Source organism: Salmo salar, chromosome 23 (assembly GCF_965601325.2).
Source record: "Salmo salar chromosome 23, fSalSal1, whole genome shotgun sequence".
Taxonomy (NCBI): Eukaryota; Metazoa; Chordata; class Actinopteri; order Salmoniformes; family Salmonidae; genus Salmo; species Salmo salar.
The window spans coordinates 3,732,628-3,750,827 of NC_138313.1; the positions used below are offsets into that span (position 1 = coordinate 3,732,628).

Below are 18,200 nucleotides of genomic sequence, written 5' to 3' on the forward strand. Positions count from 1 at the left end.
ACATTCAGGCAGCTTACTGCATAAACCAGAGAGAGAGGGAAGGGGAGGGAGAGAGAGTGAGAGACAGAGAGAGACCGAGGAGGAGTGTGGAGGTATGGGAGAGCTAAAGATCTAGAGGTAGAGAGCGAGCAAGTGAGCGAGAGAGAGAGAGAGAGAGAGAGAGAGAGAGAGAGAGAGGGATTTCTGTGAGAAAGAAAGGGGAGGAGGAAGAGGATAGCGAGGGAACAGAGAGGAGGGGAGGGGAACGCTGCAGAGAGGGAAACAGCAGCAGCAGCACCACACACACACACACACACACACACACACACACACACACACACACACACACACACACACACACACACACACACACGCGTATATAAGTGACTGTAATGACGTGTTACATAAAGGGAATTCATTGGGTGGCAGAGACAAAGACAGAGGGGCAGAGACAGAGGGGCAGAGACAGAGGGGCAGAGATGCAGAGGGAGATGCAGAGGCAGAGGGAAGGGGAGGGAGAGCCGGAGATATGCAGAAAAAGAGAGGCATATAGAGACTGAGGCAGAGAAAGACAGAGAGAAAGGCAGAGGGCGAGTCAGAGAAAGAGAGGCTGGGCGATATGGCCTAATAATCATACCTCCATTTTTTTTCACATTTATGGGCGATTCAGAATATACACTACCGTTCAAAAGTTTGGGGTCACTTAGAAATGTCCTTGTTTTTGATAGAAAAGCAAAAAACTTTGTTCATTAAAAACATCAAATTGATCAGAAATACAGTGTAGACATTGTTAATGTTGTAAATGACTGTTGTAGCTGGAAATGGCTGATTTTTAATGGAATATCTACATAGGCGTACAGAGGCCCATTATCAGCAACCATCACTCCTGTGTTCCAATGGCACGCTGTGTTAGCTAATCCAAGTTTATCATTTTAAAAGACTAACTTATCATTAGAAAAGCCTTTTGCAATTATGTTAGCACAGCTAAAAACTGTTGTTCTGATTAAATAAGCAATAAAACTGTCCTTCTTTAGACTAGTTTAGACTAGTATCTGGAGCATCAGCATTTGTGGGTTTGATCACAGGCTCAAAATGGCCAGAAACAAAGAACTTTCTTCTGAAACTCATCAGTCTATACTTGTTCTGAGAAATGAAGGCTATTCCATGTGAGAAATTGCCAAGAAACTGAAGATCTCGTACAACGCTGTGTACTTCTCCCTTCACAGAACAGAGCAAACTGGCTCTAACCAGAATAGAAAGAGGAGTGGGAGGCACCAGTGCACAACTGAGCAAGAGGACAAGTACATTAGTGTCTAGTTTGAGAAACAGATGCCTCACAAGTCCTCAACTGGCAGCTTCATTAAATAGAACCTGCAAAACACCAGTCTCAATGTCAACAGTGAAGAGGCGACTCCGGGATGCTGGCCTTCTAGGCAGAGTTCCTCTGTCCAGTGTCTGTTCTTTTGCCCATCTTAATCTTTTATTTTTATTGGCCAGTCTGAGATATGGCTTTTTCTTTGCAACTCTGCCTAGAAGGCCAGCATCCCTGAGTCATTCACTGTTGACGTTGAGACTGGTGTTTTGCGGGTACTATTTAATGAAGCTGCCAGTTGAGGATTTGTGAGGCGTCTGTTTCTCAAACTAGACAATCTAATGTACTTGTCCTCTTGTCCTCAACAATAATTTGATGAATTCAGGGCTTGTGAAATTATACTTTGGCTACCTTCCACAATAATGACCCACTAATAATGTAATTATTTTATCAAAATAGTTTAACTGCCTATGAAAATGCCATTTTTGTTAAATGTATTACCAGAACCATGCATAATGCACAATCACTAATAATGACCAACAACTTGTAGCAGCCATTATAGAAAATGTACACAGGTCTCAAAAGCAATCTCTGAAGAACAATCCCATGTGCTAGTGCGTAGCCAGCTAATCTTTATATTTAAAGTTTATCCAACTTGGATCTATTCAAATCAAATCAAATGTATTTATGTACAGAAACCCAGCCTAAAACCCCAAACAGCAAGCAATGCAGGTGTAGAAGCATGGTGGCTAGGAAAAACTCCCTAGAAAGGCCAAAACCTAGGAAGAAACCTAGAGAGGAACCAGGCTATGAGGGGTGGCCAGTCCTCTTCTGGCTGTGCCGGGTGGAGATTATAACAGAACATGGCCAAGATGTTCAAATGTTCATAAATGACCAGCATGGTCAAATAATAATAATCACAGTAGTTGTCGAGGGTGCAACAGGTCAGCACCTCAGGAGTAAATTGAGAGTATCTCTACCGCTCCTGCTGTCTCTAGAGAGTTGAAAACAGCAGGTCTGGGACAGGTAGCACGTCCGGTGAACAGGTCAGGGTTCCATAGCTGCAGGCAGAACAGTTGAAACTGGAGCAGCAGCACGGCCAGGTGGACTGGGGACAGCAAGGAATCATCATGCCAGGTAGTCCTGAGGCATGGTCCTAGGGCTCAGGTCCTCCGACATAGAGAGAGAAAGAAAGAAAGAATTAGAGAGGGCATACTTAAATTCACACAGGACACCGGATAAGACAGGAGAAATACTCCAGATATAACAGACTAACCCTAGCCCCCCGACACAAACTACTGCAGCATAAATACTGGAGGCTGAGACAGGAGGGGTCAGGAGACACTGTGGCCCCATCTGATGATACCCCCGGACAGGGCATAACAGGCAGGATATAACCCCACCCACTTTGCCAAAGCACAGCCCCCACACCACTAGAGGGATATCTTCAATCACCAATTTACCATCCTGAGACAAGGCCGAGTATAGCCCACAAATTTGCTAGCTAACAAGGTAGAACAGGTGAATTGGTATGAATACACCCTTCTGTCCATCTCCCACTGTTTGAACAGCATGCTAGCCTGTCCACTTTGCTCTTAAGTTTTCTTTTTTTGCGTCTTTTACTTTTGGTTTAAGCTTCAAACAGCTTAAAATACAGTCTTTTTTTGTTAATCCAAAATATTTTTCACAGCAGTTTAGACGGTACAATGATTCTTTACACTATACTTGCTTGTTTTGTCACATAAACTGAAATTAGCCAAACTATTATAATTTTAGCATCCAGGAAGTGTTTTGGCGTCCATGTGAGCGGTTCTGTTGGACCAAACCGCAATGGCGAGTAGAAACCGCATGTTGTCGGAGAGAAAGAAGTTATTTTTCCTATTTGATGTTCTCAGTGGCAGGGGGATGAGTTTGGTGTTTGTGTGTAAATTGGAAGTCACAGCAGAAGGAGCAAGACCAAAAAGACAACACGAGAACAAGTGGACATAAACCCCCATAAAAAAATACAGGCATTTGGAATATCGTGCTAAAACATACTTTCGAGTGAATCTAATTAATTCAATATATTGCCCAGCCATAGTTTGAGTCTGGGTTGCAGATTGGTTAGGTTGAGGCTTGGTTGAGTTAGTTTAGGTTGAGGCTGGGTTAGATTGAGGTTGGTTTAGGTTAAGTTTGGTTGAGGCTTGGTTGAGTTGAGGTTGTGTTAGGTTTGGTTGAGGCTGGGCTGAAGTTGGGTTAGGTTATGTTGATTTGAAGCTGGGTTGAGGTTGGGTTTGGTTAGGCTGGGTTGAGGTTGGGTTGGGTTAGGCTGGGTTGAGGTTGGGTTGGGTTAGGCTGGGTTGAGGTTGAGGTTGGGTTAGGCTGGGTTGAGGTTGTGTTGAAGCTGGGTTGGGTTAGTTTGGGTTCAGATCGGTTGTGTGAGAGAGAGTGAGGTTCCATGTGCCTGAGATGAACAGATACTATTGATCCAGAGGGGCCGATAGGAGAAAAGGCCTGGTGCTTTAAACAGGCACACCGGCTCAATCGCTAGACATTTATCTATGTGAAGGCGAACATGACATGTCTGTTTTCATAATGGTGGCCGCGCATTGCCCACAGCGTCGTAACTCACTAACCCCCATCTCTCTCTCTCTTTCTCTCCCTCGCTCTCTATTCATCTCCCTCTTCCTCTTTCCACCTCTCTCTGTCTCTACTGTACAGTCGCACTCTATCTTCAACCCCCCTCCGGAGGTTTTCTACCTCCGCCTTTCTTTTCCCCCAGCTCTTTCTCTCTTTCTCTCCCTCTCTCTCTTTCTGTCTCAGTGCAATGTCAATGAGATTGCAGCATTCAGGATGTCCATACTGTTTTAGCTCATCTCTCTCTCTCTCTCTCTCTCCTCTCTCTCTCTCTCTCTCTCCTCTCTCTCTCTCTCTCTCTCTCCTCTCGTGTGTATTTTTGGTCTGTTGTTTGTGGTGTCTGGCACCACCTATCTTCCGTCTTTTATCAGAAGCACAGGTCTGAATGCACACTACAGTACCACTGCAATGACCCAAAACGCAGCACAGCACCGGCACCCTTCACTGGATATAGCTACCTATCAGAGAACATTCATTCAGCAAATATTTTATTTACATTCACAGTCAGCTGATAGGGCAAAGCTATGGGTCTATTCTCATTGACGAGAATTTCCAGAGATTCTACTGGTATCTATTCTCGAGACAAACTACTATAATGTAAACTTGCGTATTTCTCACATCTCGAATGCTACCTCCGGAGGTCGCGCACGACACTCGTCCGACAGATGCCCCCCCTCTAAGCAGGGGAGTGTAAACAGAAATGTGTCCTTGAGCCCAACATTCATACAGTAAAAATACTAATAGCAGAGTAATGTTTTTGAAACAGCTGAAATGTAGACATGTTCATTATATTTTAAACTAGTTTTATTGAGTTTATCTGAAATTGCATTAACAACTTGTTACATTCTCAAATTGTAAATGCCCCTTTTTCCTCCAAACATAACGATGGTCATTATGGCCAAACAGTTCTATTTCTGTTTCATCTGACCAGAGGACATTTCTCCGAAAAGTACGATCTTTGTCCCCATGTGCAGTTGCAAACCGTAGTCTGGCTTTTTTATGGCGGTTTCGGAGCAGTGGCTTCTTCCTTGCTGAGCGGCCTTTCAGGTTATGTCGATATAGGACTCGTTTTACTGTGGATATAGATATTTTGTACCTGTTTCCTCCAGCATCTTCACAAGGTCCTTTGCTGTTGTTGTGGGATTGATTTGCACTTTTCACACCAAAGTACGTTCATCTCTAGGAGACAGAACGCGTCTCCTTCCTGAGCGGTATGACGGCTGCGTGGTCCCATGGTGTTTATACTTGTGTACTATTGTTTGTACAGATGAACATGGTACCTTCAGGCATTTGGAAATTGCTCCCAAGGATGAACCAGACTTGTGGAAGTCTACAATTTTCTTTCTGATGTCTTGGCTGATTTCTTTTGATTTTCCCATGATGTCAAGCAACGAGGCATTGAGATTGAAGGTAGGCCTTGAAATAGATCCACAGGTACACCTCCAATTGACACAAATGATGTCAATTAGCCTATCAGAAGCTTCTAAAGCCATGACATCATCTTTGGGAATTTTCCAAGCTGTTTAAAGGCACAGTCAACTTAGTGTATGTAAACTTCTGACCCACTGGAATTGTGATACAGTGAATTATAAATGAAATAATCTGTCTGTAAACAATTGTTGAAAAAATTACTAAACCGACTTGCCAAAACTATAGTTTGTTAACAAGAAATTTGTGGAGTGGTTGAAAAACGAGTTTTAATGACTCCAACCTAAGTGTATGTAAACTTCCGACTTCAACTGTACATATGAAATGGGTGATGCAATATGTAAACACAATTTAAAAGTGGCTAAGATACCGTGGAATAGTGTGGAGTGCAGTTTATACATATGAGATGAGTAATGCAAGATACGGAACATTATTAAAGTGTCTTGAGATCCATTTCTAAAAGTGGCCAGTGATTCCTAATCTAGGTCTATAGGCTTCTGATGTGCTAGTGATGGCTGTTTAGCAGTCTGATGGCCTTGAGATAGAAGCTGTTTTTCAGTCTCTCTGTCTCAGCTTTGATGCACCTGTACTGACCTTGCCTTCTGGATGATAGCGGGGTGAACAGGCAGTGGCTCAGGATGTTGATGTCCTTGATGATATTTTTGGCCCTCCTACTTCGGTCCCATCGACGTGGATAGGGAGGTGCTCCATCTGCTGTTTCCTGAAGTCCACGATCATCTCCTTAGTTTTGTTGATGTTGAGTGAGAGGTTATTTTCCTGGCACCACATTCCCAGAGCCCTCATCTCCTCCCTGTAGGCTGTCTCATCGTTGTTGGTAATCATTAGAAGAAGACAATGTTTGTCTTTTTCAACTTCTAATGACCTCTTTAGCAGTTTGACATTTATGAGTCTTGTCCTTGAGGCAGAACTGAGTGATTTCAGCTAGTTTTGTGTCATCATAGTGGTCTCTGACTTGTGGTCACTCGCTCAGGCGGAACAAACTTAAATTTGCACTGAAAATGTCATTGAAAAAACAGAAAGGTGTCAAATAATTTTTGTGCAAACGTCTTTTCTGAATGTAAAAGTAATCCTAGAAGTAATCATCTAGTTCTTCAAAAGTCTCTGTAATCTGATGACAATATTTTTGCTGGTAACATAACGAATTACAGTCACATTTTTTTTGCTATCCATGTAATCCATTACTCCCCAATCCTGACTGCATGGTTGGTATGTGGTTTGTTCAGTTGAACTGTGAGTTCATCAGAGTGCCTGTGTAATCGTTGGCTTTAGACCTAAAACTGTGTAAAACAGATCTATTCATGAAAAGTGGGAACCATTGGTGTTTCTTTTTTTTGCAGTTTAGGTTAACCTCTGTTGCTGCATGTTTTCTGTGATACAGTATGTGGATGACATTAATCTGTAAATCAATGTGATCCTTTGGGTTAGGCTTCGGTGAGAATTCAATGAGCCTAAGAAACATAATCCTGTAACAGGCAACTAAGTTAAAAAAACTTGAACCTAACCATCTTTCTCTCTCCTTCTCTCTCCCTCTCTCCTCTCCTCCAGTACTGTGCGTTCCTCTCCCTTCTGTTCATCCTCATCTCCATCACCACCTTCTGCCTGGAGACGCATGAGGCCTTCAACACTATCTACAACAAAACAGAAAACGTGACGGTGGGCAATGTGACAAGTCAGGAGATCGTCTACGAGGTGGTGACCGATGGCTGGCTCACCTATGTGGAGGGAACGTGCGTCATCTGGTTCACCATTGAGGTCATGATGCGCGTGATCTTCTGCCCCTGCAAGAAGGAGTTCTTCAGTAGCACCCTCAATATCATTGACTTTATTGCCATCATGCCCTTCTACCTGGAGGTGGCTCTCAGCGGTCTGGATTCCAAAGCCGCCAAAGACGTGTTGGGCTTCCTGCGAGTGGTGCGCTTCGTCAGGATCCTGCGTATCTTCAAGTTGACTCGTCACTTTGTGGGCCTGCGAGTGCTGGGCCACACGCTCCGCGCCAGTACCAACGAGTTCCTCCTCCTCATCATCTTCCTCGCCCTCGGGGTGCTCATCTTCGCCACCATGATCTACTATGCCGAGCGCATCGGTGCCGACCCTGACGACCCTACGGCCGCCAAACACACAAACTTCAAGAACATCCCCATTGGCTTCTGGTGGGCCGTGGTCACCATGACCACTCTGGGCTATGGGGACATGTACCCTGAGACGTGGTCGGGGATGCTGGTGGGCGCACTGTGCGCCCTGGCGGGGGTGCTGACCATCGCCATGCCTGTGCCCGTTATTGTCAACAACTTTGGCATGTACTACTCACTGGCCATGGCCAAGCAGAAGCTGCCCAAGAGGAAGGGCAAGCACATCCCTCGGCCCACCATGCCGGGCTCGCCCAACTACTGCAAGCCAGATGCCCTGGCCATGGCCACTGCCGGGCCGGGTATGGTGGGCTCAGGCAGCCTGGGGGGAGGGGACTGCCCTCTGGCCCAGGAGGAGATCATCGAGATCAACAGGACAGGTGAGTCGAGAAGGGGAGGGAGGAGCTGGATGAAGGGAGAGAAGGGGAGGAGAGGCATGTATGTGCGTGCACACGCCTGTGTGAGTGTTTGTGTGTGCGGATTAAGTATATTTGGAATCTATCTAGAGTGACTGACTGCTGGTGACCTGCAGCATCCCACACTAATATTGCAATATTATGATCAAATTACCCCGATCACTTTCTCTACATGATGTGGTGTCTCGGCTTGTCTCTGAGTCACATATAACTAACCCAATGTACCAAAACATATACCCCACGTCTGAATCACTGTACTGTACTTTAGCCAATAAAGATCACCCATAAAATACTGGAACAGTCTTAAATAGCACTTTGTCAGATTATGGTTCCCAACCATCACAATCCTCCCTTTCTACCGCATGTGTGGGTATGTGGAGTGTGTGTGTGTGTGTTTCCATCCCTCTCCAGTCTGTAGAATTAACCCGATTAGAGAGTGTGGGGAGAAATGGAGTGGATTTGTAACCATGTTAAATAGGGAAGCTGAGGCCGCACACACACACACACACACACACACACACCACACACACACACACACACACACACACACACACACACACACACAAGCTGATGAGGTCAGATAGACACCGTAGCTCTGTATAGAGCAGGGTGATCCCATAATCTAACCCCCCCTAGCCACCCCTCCACCCTCATCCTTCTCGCTCTGCTGGGGAGCTCTCAACACGTCGGCTTTAACGTTTATAAATATTTGGTTGGGAAGATTGGCCTGTCAAAACGCTGTTTGACAGTGGACAGAAATGTAATTAAACTTGAAGAGTAGAGCGGGTGTTGGGGGGTGATGGGTGGAGGGTTGGGGGTAGATTGGGAGAAGGATTAGTTATGACAAGAGAGAAGTTGAGAAGCATGTAAAATGGCATTCTAGAGGGCCCCTCAATATACATATGTAGGCTACTCAGAGCCTGATACATACACGCTCGCACGCGTGCACTCACTCACTCACTCACGCACACACACGCACACACACGTGCATGTGCACATACACGCACGCATGTGCACACACACATACTTGGGATGTGCGCGAGTACTCAAGTACTGGAATCTGTGTTTGTATTCAATTAAATAATTGAGTACTCAACATTTTCAAATGCAACTATTTAGCAGGTTACATTTAAAATCGCTGGCAACATTTCTGCAAGATGTGAGTATGTCAAGGGCAGTGAATGTTAAAGTTGTGTGTCAGAACAACCAACAGAACAACCAGCTAAATGAATATAGGGGAAACACTGAATTGACAAGTAATACATTACACACACACACACACACACACACACACACACACACACACACACACACACACACACACTTACATGCATATAGGTACATCATATAGGCCTATTTCCCTCTTGCACTAGCAACCCCCCACACTAGTAATAAATAGGCTTTTTTTTGTGTGTGTGTTTGTAGGGACATGCCAGTCCCGATCAGCTGGTGAGTTCACACAGCCGAAAGAGCTCCTTCTGTCAACACAGCTTACAGCCCAGGAGGGGAGACAAGTGTAGCTCAGTCTGTAGAGCATGGCTGCTTGCAGCGCTAGGATTTTGAGTTCAATTCCCACAGGGACTAATAGCAAAAAAAAGTATTAAAATGTATGCATTCACTACTGTAAGTCATTCTGGATAAAAGCCTCTGCTAAATGACTAAAATGTAAGTAGGGAGAGAGGATTGGTGTGGAGTAACCAACTAGGCTCTGTTTGAAAGTTGTAGAGCCAGTTTCTGGGAAACAGATTAAGCCTAGAGTAAAAAACTATTTAAATCAAGAATTTCCGTTGAACATGCTTTTTAGTCCTGGGATCTTTTATTTCAGGTCGTGAGGTATGGACCAACACATCTGTACAATCAAGATGGCGGCAGGGCAGTTTCGCTAAGCATGTTGTGTCACACTGTTTGTTTGTTTCAAGTGTTACACGTTTTTATTACTTTGCAAAACCGTTATAGGCTGCGAAAGTTAAACAACAGTCAAAATCTAAAATGCTACAGGATCAAAGCAATCGAAGTGTTAAAATCGCTAGTAAACCAAGCAGGGACATCTGCTGGTTTCGACACGAGGAGATAGTGCCGGTGTGGTGCCCTCCCTGAAAGACGAGAGAGGATACATCTGTGCTGTGACTGACTGTCTAGACACGTTTGGGCCGACTAGCCTTGGATACTCCTCGACGGTCAGGTTTTTCATCTGTGTTCCAGCAATCTATCAGAGTCTTTTGACTCCTTTCCTGCCTTGCTGTGTTGTGTGCTTAGGGTTGCCAACTGTCCCGTATTAGCCAGGATGTCCCTTATATTGGGCTAAATTGATTTGTCCCATACGGGACCTCCCTTGTCCCGTATATTCATCCAATCACAGTATAGCGTAAATGAGGCAATTCCTGCAAAGTAATTTCTGTTGTTGTTCGGTCAGTTTGGCATATCAAGGAAATATGGATAAACCTGCTAAAAAAGAAAAGACTGGGCAGCTACAACAAACAGGAAGCAAAAAAGATGTGGGTTAAGCCCGTCAGAGGTGACTCGACGAAAGCTTTCTGTACTTTATGCCATCGGGAATTCTCAGTTGGCCATGGAGGGGAGAATGACCTAACTCAGCGTGCATCCACAGAAATGCACAAGAAGGCCACGCTAGCTAAAGGTGCTAGCAATATCAGTGCATTCTTCGTGACGTCTACTGCAGAAAATGACAAAATTGCGGCAATTGAAGCCTCGTATGTGTACCATACAGTTAAACACGGACTCAGCTACAACAGCACCGACTGTCTTCTTAAGCTCAATGGTGCTTTGTTCCATGACTCAAATGTTGTGAAGAAGATGGACTTGGGAAGAACAAAAGCTGAGATGATTACTACAATGAATGTTTTAGGACCAAAGACTGCGGGATATTTTGGATGATCTGTCCTTGACCGAAGGTGAGCCCGTGTATTTCTCAGTTGCCAGTGATGCCTCCATCAAGGGAAATAGAAAAATGTTTCCAGTGTGCGTGAGATATTTCTCTGTGACTGATGGAATGCAGTGCAAGTTACTTGACTTTCATGAAGACAGTGATGATATTAGACACATCACAGCCTATGCAATAGATAATGCCAATGTCAACTTTGGAAAACACCACTCCGTTTACCAGTTATTGAGCAGTGCCAACAATCGCATTCTGAAAGCTAATTGCCCAGCTCACATAGCTCATAATGCCTGCAAGCACGCCTGCGATCAGCTGTCACTGGATATTGAGACAATTGTTTTAAAGATCTACAGCCACTCACTTCTCAGTATCTGCTTCCCGAAGAGAGGAACTGCGAGCATTTTTTGCCTTTGTTGACATTGAGTGGCGTGAAATTCTGCGACAGGTTTGCACATGATGGCTCTCTCTTCATCCAGCTGTCGATCGTCTCCTGCAAGGCTGGCCAGCTCTTACTTCATACTTCAGGTCCCCTGGGGAGACGAAGAGTATTTTTGAGTATGAAGAAAAAACAAAAGCTGCTGAGATTTATCTGTGCTTTTTCCACAACGTGGGGTGTGTTTTTGACCAACTCGTAAAAAACCTGGAGGAAACAACGCTCTGCATCACAGATGTTTACAAGGAAGTCCAAAAGTTCAAAATGAAGATGCTTCGGCAGAAACAGGACAGCTTTTTTGGATACCAGACCAAGCAGCTGATGGACAAACAATTGTCAGCACAAAGGTCCAAACAGCAACAGGACTTTGAAGTTCTATGACACTGTCATTGCATACATTGACAAGTGGTTTGATTTCTCACCAGAAAATGTAATGGTGAAACTGATCGGCCTCTATGAGGAGCTCTCCTTCACTGGCCTGGAGCAGGTGGTGGTTGCCCTCAAAATGACAGAGACAGTCAGTATGGACCAACTCTATGAAGAGTTTTGTGCTTGCTGGGAGGAAATACAGAAAGCCAGACATGATACCACAAAATCCACCAGTGAGAAGTGGGTGGCAGTTTTCCAAAACCTAGGGAAAGCCAACTTGATCAACATGTTCAGGATTGTCTCATTTGTTCTGTGTGCCAGGCTCAAATGCCTTTGTAGAAAGGATTTTCTCTCTGATGACCATTAAATGGCCAGACTCAAGAAACAGATGCAGCACAGAGGCTCTGTGACAGAGCTGATCAAAAAGGAACTTCAAATGTCTGTGAACTGTGACTTGTCATGTAAGAACTTCTCTCTGGCTATGCAAAAGGACAAAGGACTGCTTTGTCAGTCAAGAGCAGCAAAAAATATCCATGGTAAAAGTAGACTTGGTGAGTGACTCATGCCCCTCTTTTCCTCTTTTGAATTTGAAATGTATTTTTTTTTTTTTTTTTTTCTGTAAAGTTCAAAATGTAGATTTCTTCGATAATTTATTTTGAGGTTTATTCACATAAGTTTACATAATGATACAGTTTTAGTCAAGCTATAGACTAAATGGAATATACAAATGTTTTGCCTTTCCAATTTAATAAGAATATGAATATACACTGTATATTCATTCACACAACACCATACCTACACCGCCATGGCACCGTGCACTGGCACGCCACCTTTTGTCTCTTATTTGGTAGTGAGAAAGTTGGCAACCCTATGTGTGCTGGAAGCCGGAGTTTGGTATCTGCGCTGTGAGATAACGTCTAGATGCGCTTGGCTTCCTAGCCCCGCTGGGTGGACTTGCCACCTGTGATTGGCTGGTCTACTGGGCCCGAACGCGCTGGCATTCTACGGGCATGATACACTAGCACAGGGTGTCGCGCGGTGAAGCACCGCTTCCCATTCATTTCAATGGAAGGAAAGCGGAGAGGGCGGGGGACCTTTGGGCGGTGCGAAGGTGGCGTGGGAGGTGGTGGAGAAATAAACTTTTCCCAACTTTATACAAATCACCAGCGGCAACCGCTGGGCGATGACCAATCATATCGAGTGGTTCCCATGACGAATTTGACGCTCTGCGACCCAAGGCTGGAGACTTTCTTCAGCAAAGATGGCTGACGAAAATACTAGGTTGGAAGCAAATGTATAACGTCATAACGAATCATGCAAAAAATGTACAGTTGACAGGAATATGTTAGATAATGTTGAGACAAACGATTATGCATATTTTTTTAATCATAAAGTTAATTTACGAAAATCGCGATTTAGCAAGCTAGCTGACAAGCTAACATAAGCCAGCTAGCTGGCTAGCTTTATGGGTGTTGTGACATGAGTATGAAATTGTAATTCTGGTTGGTTGTTTTAGGGACTCCTGAAACAACCAGCAAACCAGGCTGTTGTCTTGTGAAACAGTGGATGTAAAGAATCTAGCTAGCTAAAGCATTTACTTAAAATTGAATGTACAATTTTGTAAGCTTGCCTTGCTGATATTTGCCATGCAATGCAGATAGATGAAATAACGTAGCTAGTAGAGGTCGACCGATTATGATTTTTTTTCAACACCGATTCCGATACCGATTATTGGGGGGGGGGGGGTGCCGCTGCCGATTAACCTCTTATAGTCTGCCGATTTCTTTTATTTATTTGTAATAATGACAATTACAACAATACTGAATGAACACTTATTTTAACTTAATATAATACATCAATAAAATCTATTTAGCCTCAATAATGCAAAAACAAAGTATTGGAGAAGAAAGTAAAAGTGCAATATGTGCCATGTAAGAAAGCTAACGTTTAAGTTCCTTGCTCAGAACATGAGAACATATGAAAGCTGGTGGTTCCTTTTAACATGAGTCTTCAATATTCATTTACATTTACGTCATTTAGCAGACGCTCTTATCCAGAGCGACTTACAAATTGGTGCATTCACCTTTAAGATATCCAGTGGAACAACCACTTTACAATAGTACATCTATATATTTTTTTTTGGGGGGGGGGGGGGGGGTTAGAAGGATTACTTTATCCTATCCCAGGTATTCCTTAAAGAGGTGGGGTTTCAGGTGTCTCCGGAAGGTGGTGATTGACTCCGCTGTCCTGGCGTCGTGAGGGAGCTTGTTCCAGCGAACAGTTTTGACTGGGCTGAGCGGGAACTGTGCTTCCGCAGAGGTAGGGGGGCCAGCAGGCCAGAGGTGGATGAACGCAGTGTCCTTGTTTGGGTGTAGGGCCTGATCAGAGCCTGAAGGTACGGAGGTGCCGTTCCCCTCACAGCTCCGTAGGCAAGCACCATGGTCTTGTAGCATATTCCCAGGTAAGAAGTTTTAGGTTGTAGTTATTATAGGAATTATAGGACTATTTCTCTATACGATTTGTATTTCATATACCTTTGACTATTGGATGTTCTTATAGGCACTTTAGTATTGCCAGTGTAACAGTATAGCTTCTGTCCCTCTCCTCGCTCCTACCTGGGCTCGAACCAGGAACACATCGACAACAGCCGCCCTCGAAGCAGCGTTACCCATGCAGAGCAAGGGGAACAACTACTCCAAGTCTCAGAGCGAGTGACGTTTGAAACCCGCTAACCGCTAACTAGCTAGCCATTTCACATCGGTTACACCAGCCTAATCTTGGGAGTTGATAGGCTTGAAGTCATAAACAGCGCAATGCTTGAAGCACAGCAAAGAGCTGCTGGCAAAACGCACAAAAGTGCTGTTTGAATAAATGCTTATGAGCCTGCTGGTGCCTACCACCGCTCAGTCAGACTGCTCTATCAAATCATAGACTTAATTATAATATAATAAACACACAGAAATACGAGCCTTAGGTCATTAATATGGTCGAATCCGGAAACTATCATCTCGAAAACAAAACGTTTTTCCTTTCAGTGAAATACGGAACCGTCCCGTATTTTATCTAACGGGTGGCATCCCTAAGTCTAAATATTCCTGTTACATTGCACAACCTTCAATGTTATGTCGTAATTATGTAAAATTCTGGCAAATTAGTTCGCAACGAGCCAGGCGGCCCAAACTGTTGCATATACCCTGACTCTGCGTGCAATGAACGCAAGAGAAGTGACACAATTTCACCTGGTTAATATTGCCTGCTAACCTGAATTTCTTTTAACTAAATATGCAGGTTTAAAAATATATACTTCTGTGAATTGATTTTAAGGAAGGCATTGGTTAGGTACAGTCGTGGAACGATTGTGCTTTTTTCGCAAATGCGCTTTTGTTAAATCATCCCCCGTTTGGCGAAGTTGGCTGTCTTTGTTAGGAGGAAATAGTCTTCACAGTTCGCAACGAGCCAGGCGGCCCAAACTGCTGCATATACCCTGACTCTGTTGCAAGAGAAGTGACACATTTTCCCTAGTTAAAAGAAATTCATGTTAGCAGGCAATATTAACTAAATATGCAGGTTTAAAAATATATACTTGTGTATTGATTTTAAGAAAGGCATTGATGTTTATGGTTAGGTACACGTTGGAGCAACGTGTACCTAAGCGATTATATGCAACGCAGGACAGGCTAGATAAACTAGTAATATCATCAACCATGTGTAGTTAGCTAGTGATTATGATTGATTGTTTTTTATAAGATAAGTTTAATGCTAGCTAGCAACTTACCTTGGCTTCTTACTGCATTCGCGTAACAGGCAGGCTCCTCGTGGAGTGCAATGTAAAGCAGGTGGTTAGAGCGTTGGACTAGTTAACCGTAAGGTTGCAAGATTGAATCCCCGAGCTGACAAGGTAAGAATCTGTCGTTCTGCCCCTGAACAAGGCAGTTAACCCACCGTTCCTAGGCTGTCATTGAAAATAAGAATGTGTTCTTAAATGACTTGCCTAGTTAAATAAAGTTGTAAAAAAAAAATGAAAAAATTGGGCCAAATCGGTGTCCAAAAATACCGATTTCCGATTGTTATGAAAACTTGAAATCGGCCCTAATTAATCGGCCATTCCGATTAATCGGTCGACCTCTAGTAGCTAGCTATGTTCTTGTTTATTGTGCAGTGGAGGATAACAATACCTGTATGCCTATGGATGTGTAACTTAAACTAACTCACTTTTGTACATCGTGCTAGTCCGTACAATTGACCTTATTGTAGCACCCAAAAAACGTAATACATCCAGATCACCTGTAATATCAATACCATTGTAAATCACAATTTCTCCACTTTCCAACAAAATAAATGACGAAACCTTCCTGGTGCCCATCTCTGCATGATTCAAGAAGGCAATGAGCTCCGTCATGGTCTTTTTAAAAATGGCAGGTGGGGAAGCAAAACCTATTGCGTGATAGTCAGAAGGAGAGATGTCGTGTGGGGAAACAGCTTTTTTCCCACTTGATCTGTCCAACTTATCACCTTATCGCCTCTAAAATATAGATAAAACACTATAAAGAGTTGATATAATGTGTCATTACATACCTATTTGAAGGTTTGTGTCGAATTTGAATCGGGTTTTTAGGGCGGTGCTAAAGTGATCTTCAGAAGTAAACAGCGGCTTTTGAGAGTCATGATAGCTTGCAGTGATGACGCAAAAAATGACTAGGTATCCCCCCTTACCCTGTCCCTGTCCCTGTCCCTTTCTTGTTTTTAAATGGTGAGAGAAGTGCTACACCTGGTGGAGAGAGGCTGTAAGACAGAATTAGTTGCTTTATGCGTGCTGTACGTTACGCCATGATGAGCGGTCCGTTTTTTCAACTTTTCTCCAATACTATAGAGCCATTACCATGTCAATCAATGTTTGAATAGAAACGTAGTTCACACCCCAGATGTTGATGTCAACACAGTCGCTACAGTCCCATTCGTTTTCTTTGCGGTTGCGCACATTTGTACGGAATGGGATTACGTACGTTAGCTAGCTATCTAGCCAATCTGTGTATGGACCCAAACGTTTGGTATACATATTAGTTCAGAACCGAGCTATGAACCTCAGCTATCATAGCCAGGTGTATCAACTTCAAAACAGTCTGAATGACATTAATGAAGCATATGGATTGAGTAGAATATAATGTAACTTTGTGCCAAGGATGCAAGTTGTATATACATGTAGTTATTACCATGCATGAGATCCCCACATTGTAGCCTGTACATTGAATATATTCACTGATCATGTACTCTACCTTGGCAAATAAAGGTGCAGTTCAAGTATGAATGTCTTTGAGATTATTTTTCAGTCATATCCCATACCAGTAGTATCAAATTCCGGTCTTTGAATGATGCTGTGTCTGCATGTATGTATTACAATTATACACTTCAACAGTGTTTACCAATCTTGGTCCTAGAACATCAATGGTTACACATTGTGACTAATAGACTAGAACCAGGATTTAACTAGTTAAAATATGATTTGTAATTAATATATACAGAAATAGAATTGAAAAAAACAGTACACTACACTTCCTATGCATCATGTAAATACTCTAAAACCGGGTTGTTGTGTCTTTACTATGGATTAAGTGATATGGCATGCTATTTTATAAAATACATTTTCTATAATTAATATTACCTGATTAAACTAATCATGTAAATGTAATTAACTAGGAAGTCGGGGCACCTCAGAAGAATGTTTATAGAGCTGTTGTCTTCCAAATAAACTATTAAAGATCTGGTAATCATTTATATCAATAGCAGTCAATTATTTATCGTCACCTTATTCAGTCTCATCTGAACATCGTAAAATGATTGGTTATCTTCACGAACCATGGCTAACAAGTTGAATCAGCAATACAAAATTTGGTTTAAATATTTATTTACTAAATAACTAAATAGTCACACAGAATTACATATACACAGGATGGATCATACACTGATTACTAATTATGTCATAAAAGAAAACGTCCCTGGCGGACGAAACCAATATGACGGCTGGTTACACAAAGAAAGGGGGTTGGGTTTGAATGAAAAAGCGGGAAGACTGAGGAACAAAAGGATTGGGTCTCTATCGGACTTTATGAAGCTATGCTATCGTAAATACAGAATCTTATGCATTCTAAATAACCGCCATTTCGGAAAAGGAAAATGCAAGAAATATATTTACCCCTGAGCTGCGCTTCGATAGATTGGTCGAAGATAGAATGCTGGGTTGCCTAGCAGAGATCTCCCTTGTCCTTTGAAGAATATTTCTGGGTGGATATGTTGTAGTCTGTCGTTGTGTGGTAGAACGGATACGTTGTAGTACCCTGTCGTCGTGTGGTAGAAGGAATACTTTGTCGTGCACTGTCGTTCTGAATAGATTGTCCGTCCTTTCCTAGGCCACGCACGGTTACAGCTGCTGCTGATAACTCTAGGTCTAGGATGTATCACTTCTTTAGTGAATAAGAGTTCAAAGTTCAAACCAAGTTGCCATACTAAACTCATGCTATATTCTGGCTGGTATAGTCGAAATTTATCCTTCCAGCGTGGCGATCGTCACCTCCACGTTGAAATTCGCCCTTTTAAACGTATGGAC

General features: G+C 43.2%; 1 protein-coding gene across 3 annotated transcripts in view; it reads left to right on the forward strand.

Annotated features, from left to right (window-relative positions):
* The window catches only part of LOC106583948 (voltage-gated potassium channel KCNC1), a 126,985-nt gene that overhangs the window by 51,548 nt on the left and 57,237 nt on the right, over window positions 1-18,200 (forward strand). For all 3 annotated transcript variants that reach the window (XM_014168651.3, XM_045705883.2, XM_014168655.3), the window contains exon 2: window positions 6,902-7,862. In XM_014168651.3, the coding sequence (XP_014024126.1) occupies window positions 6,902-7,862 (961 nt within the window). The remainder of the gene's footprint in view (window positions 1-6,901; window positions 7,863-18,200) is intronic.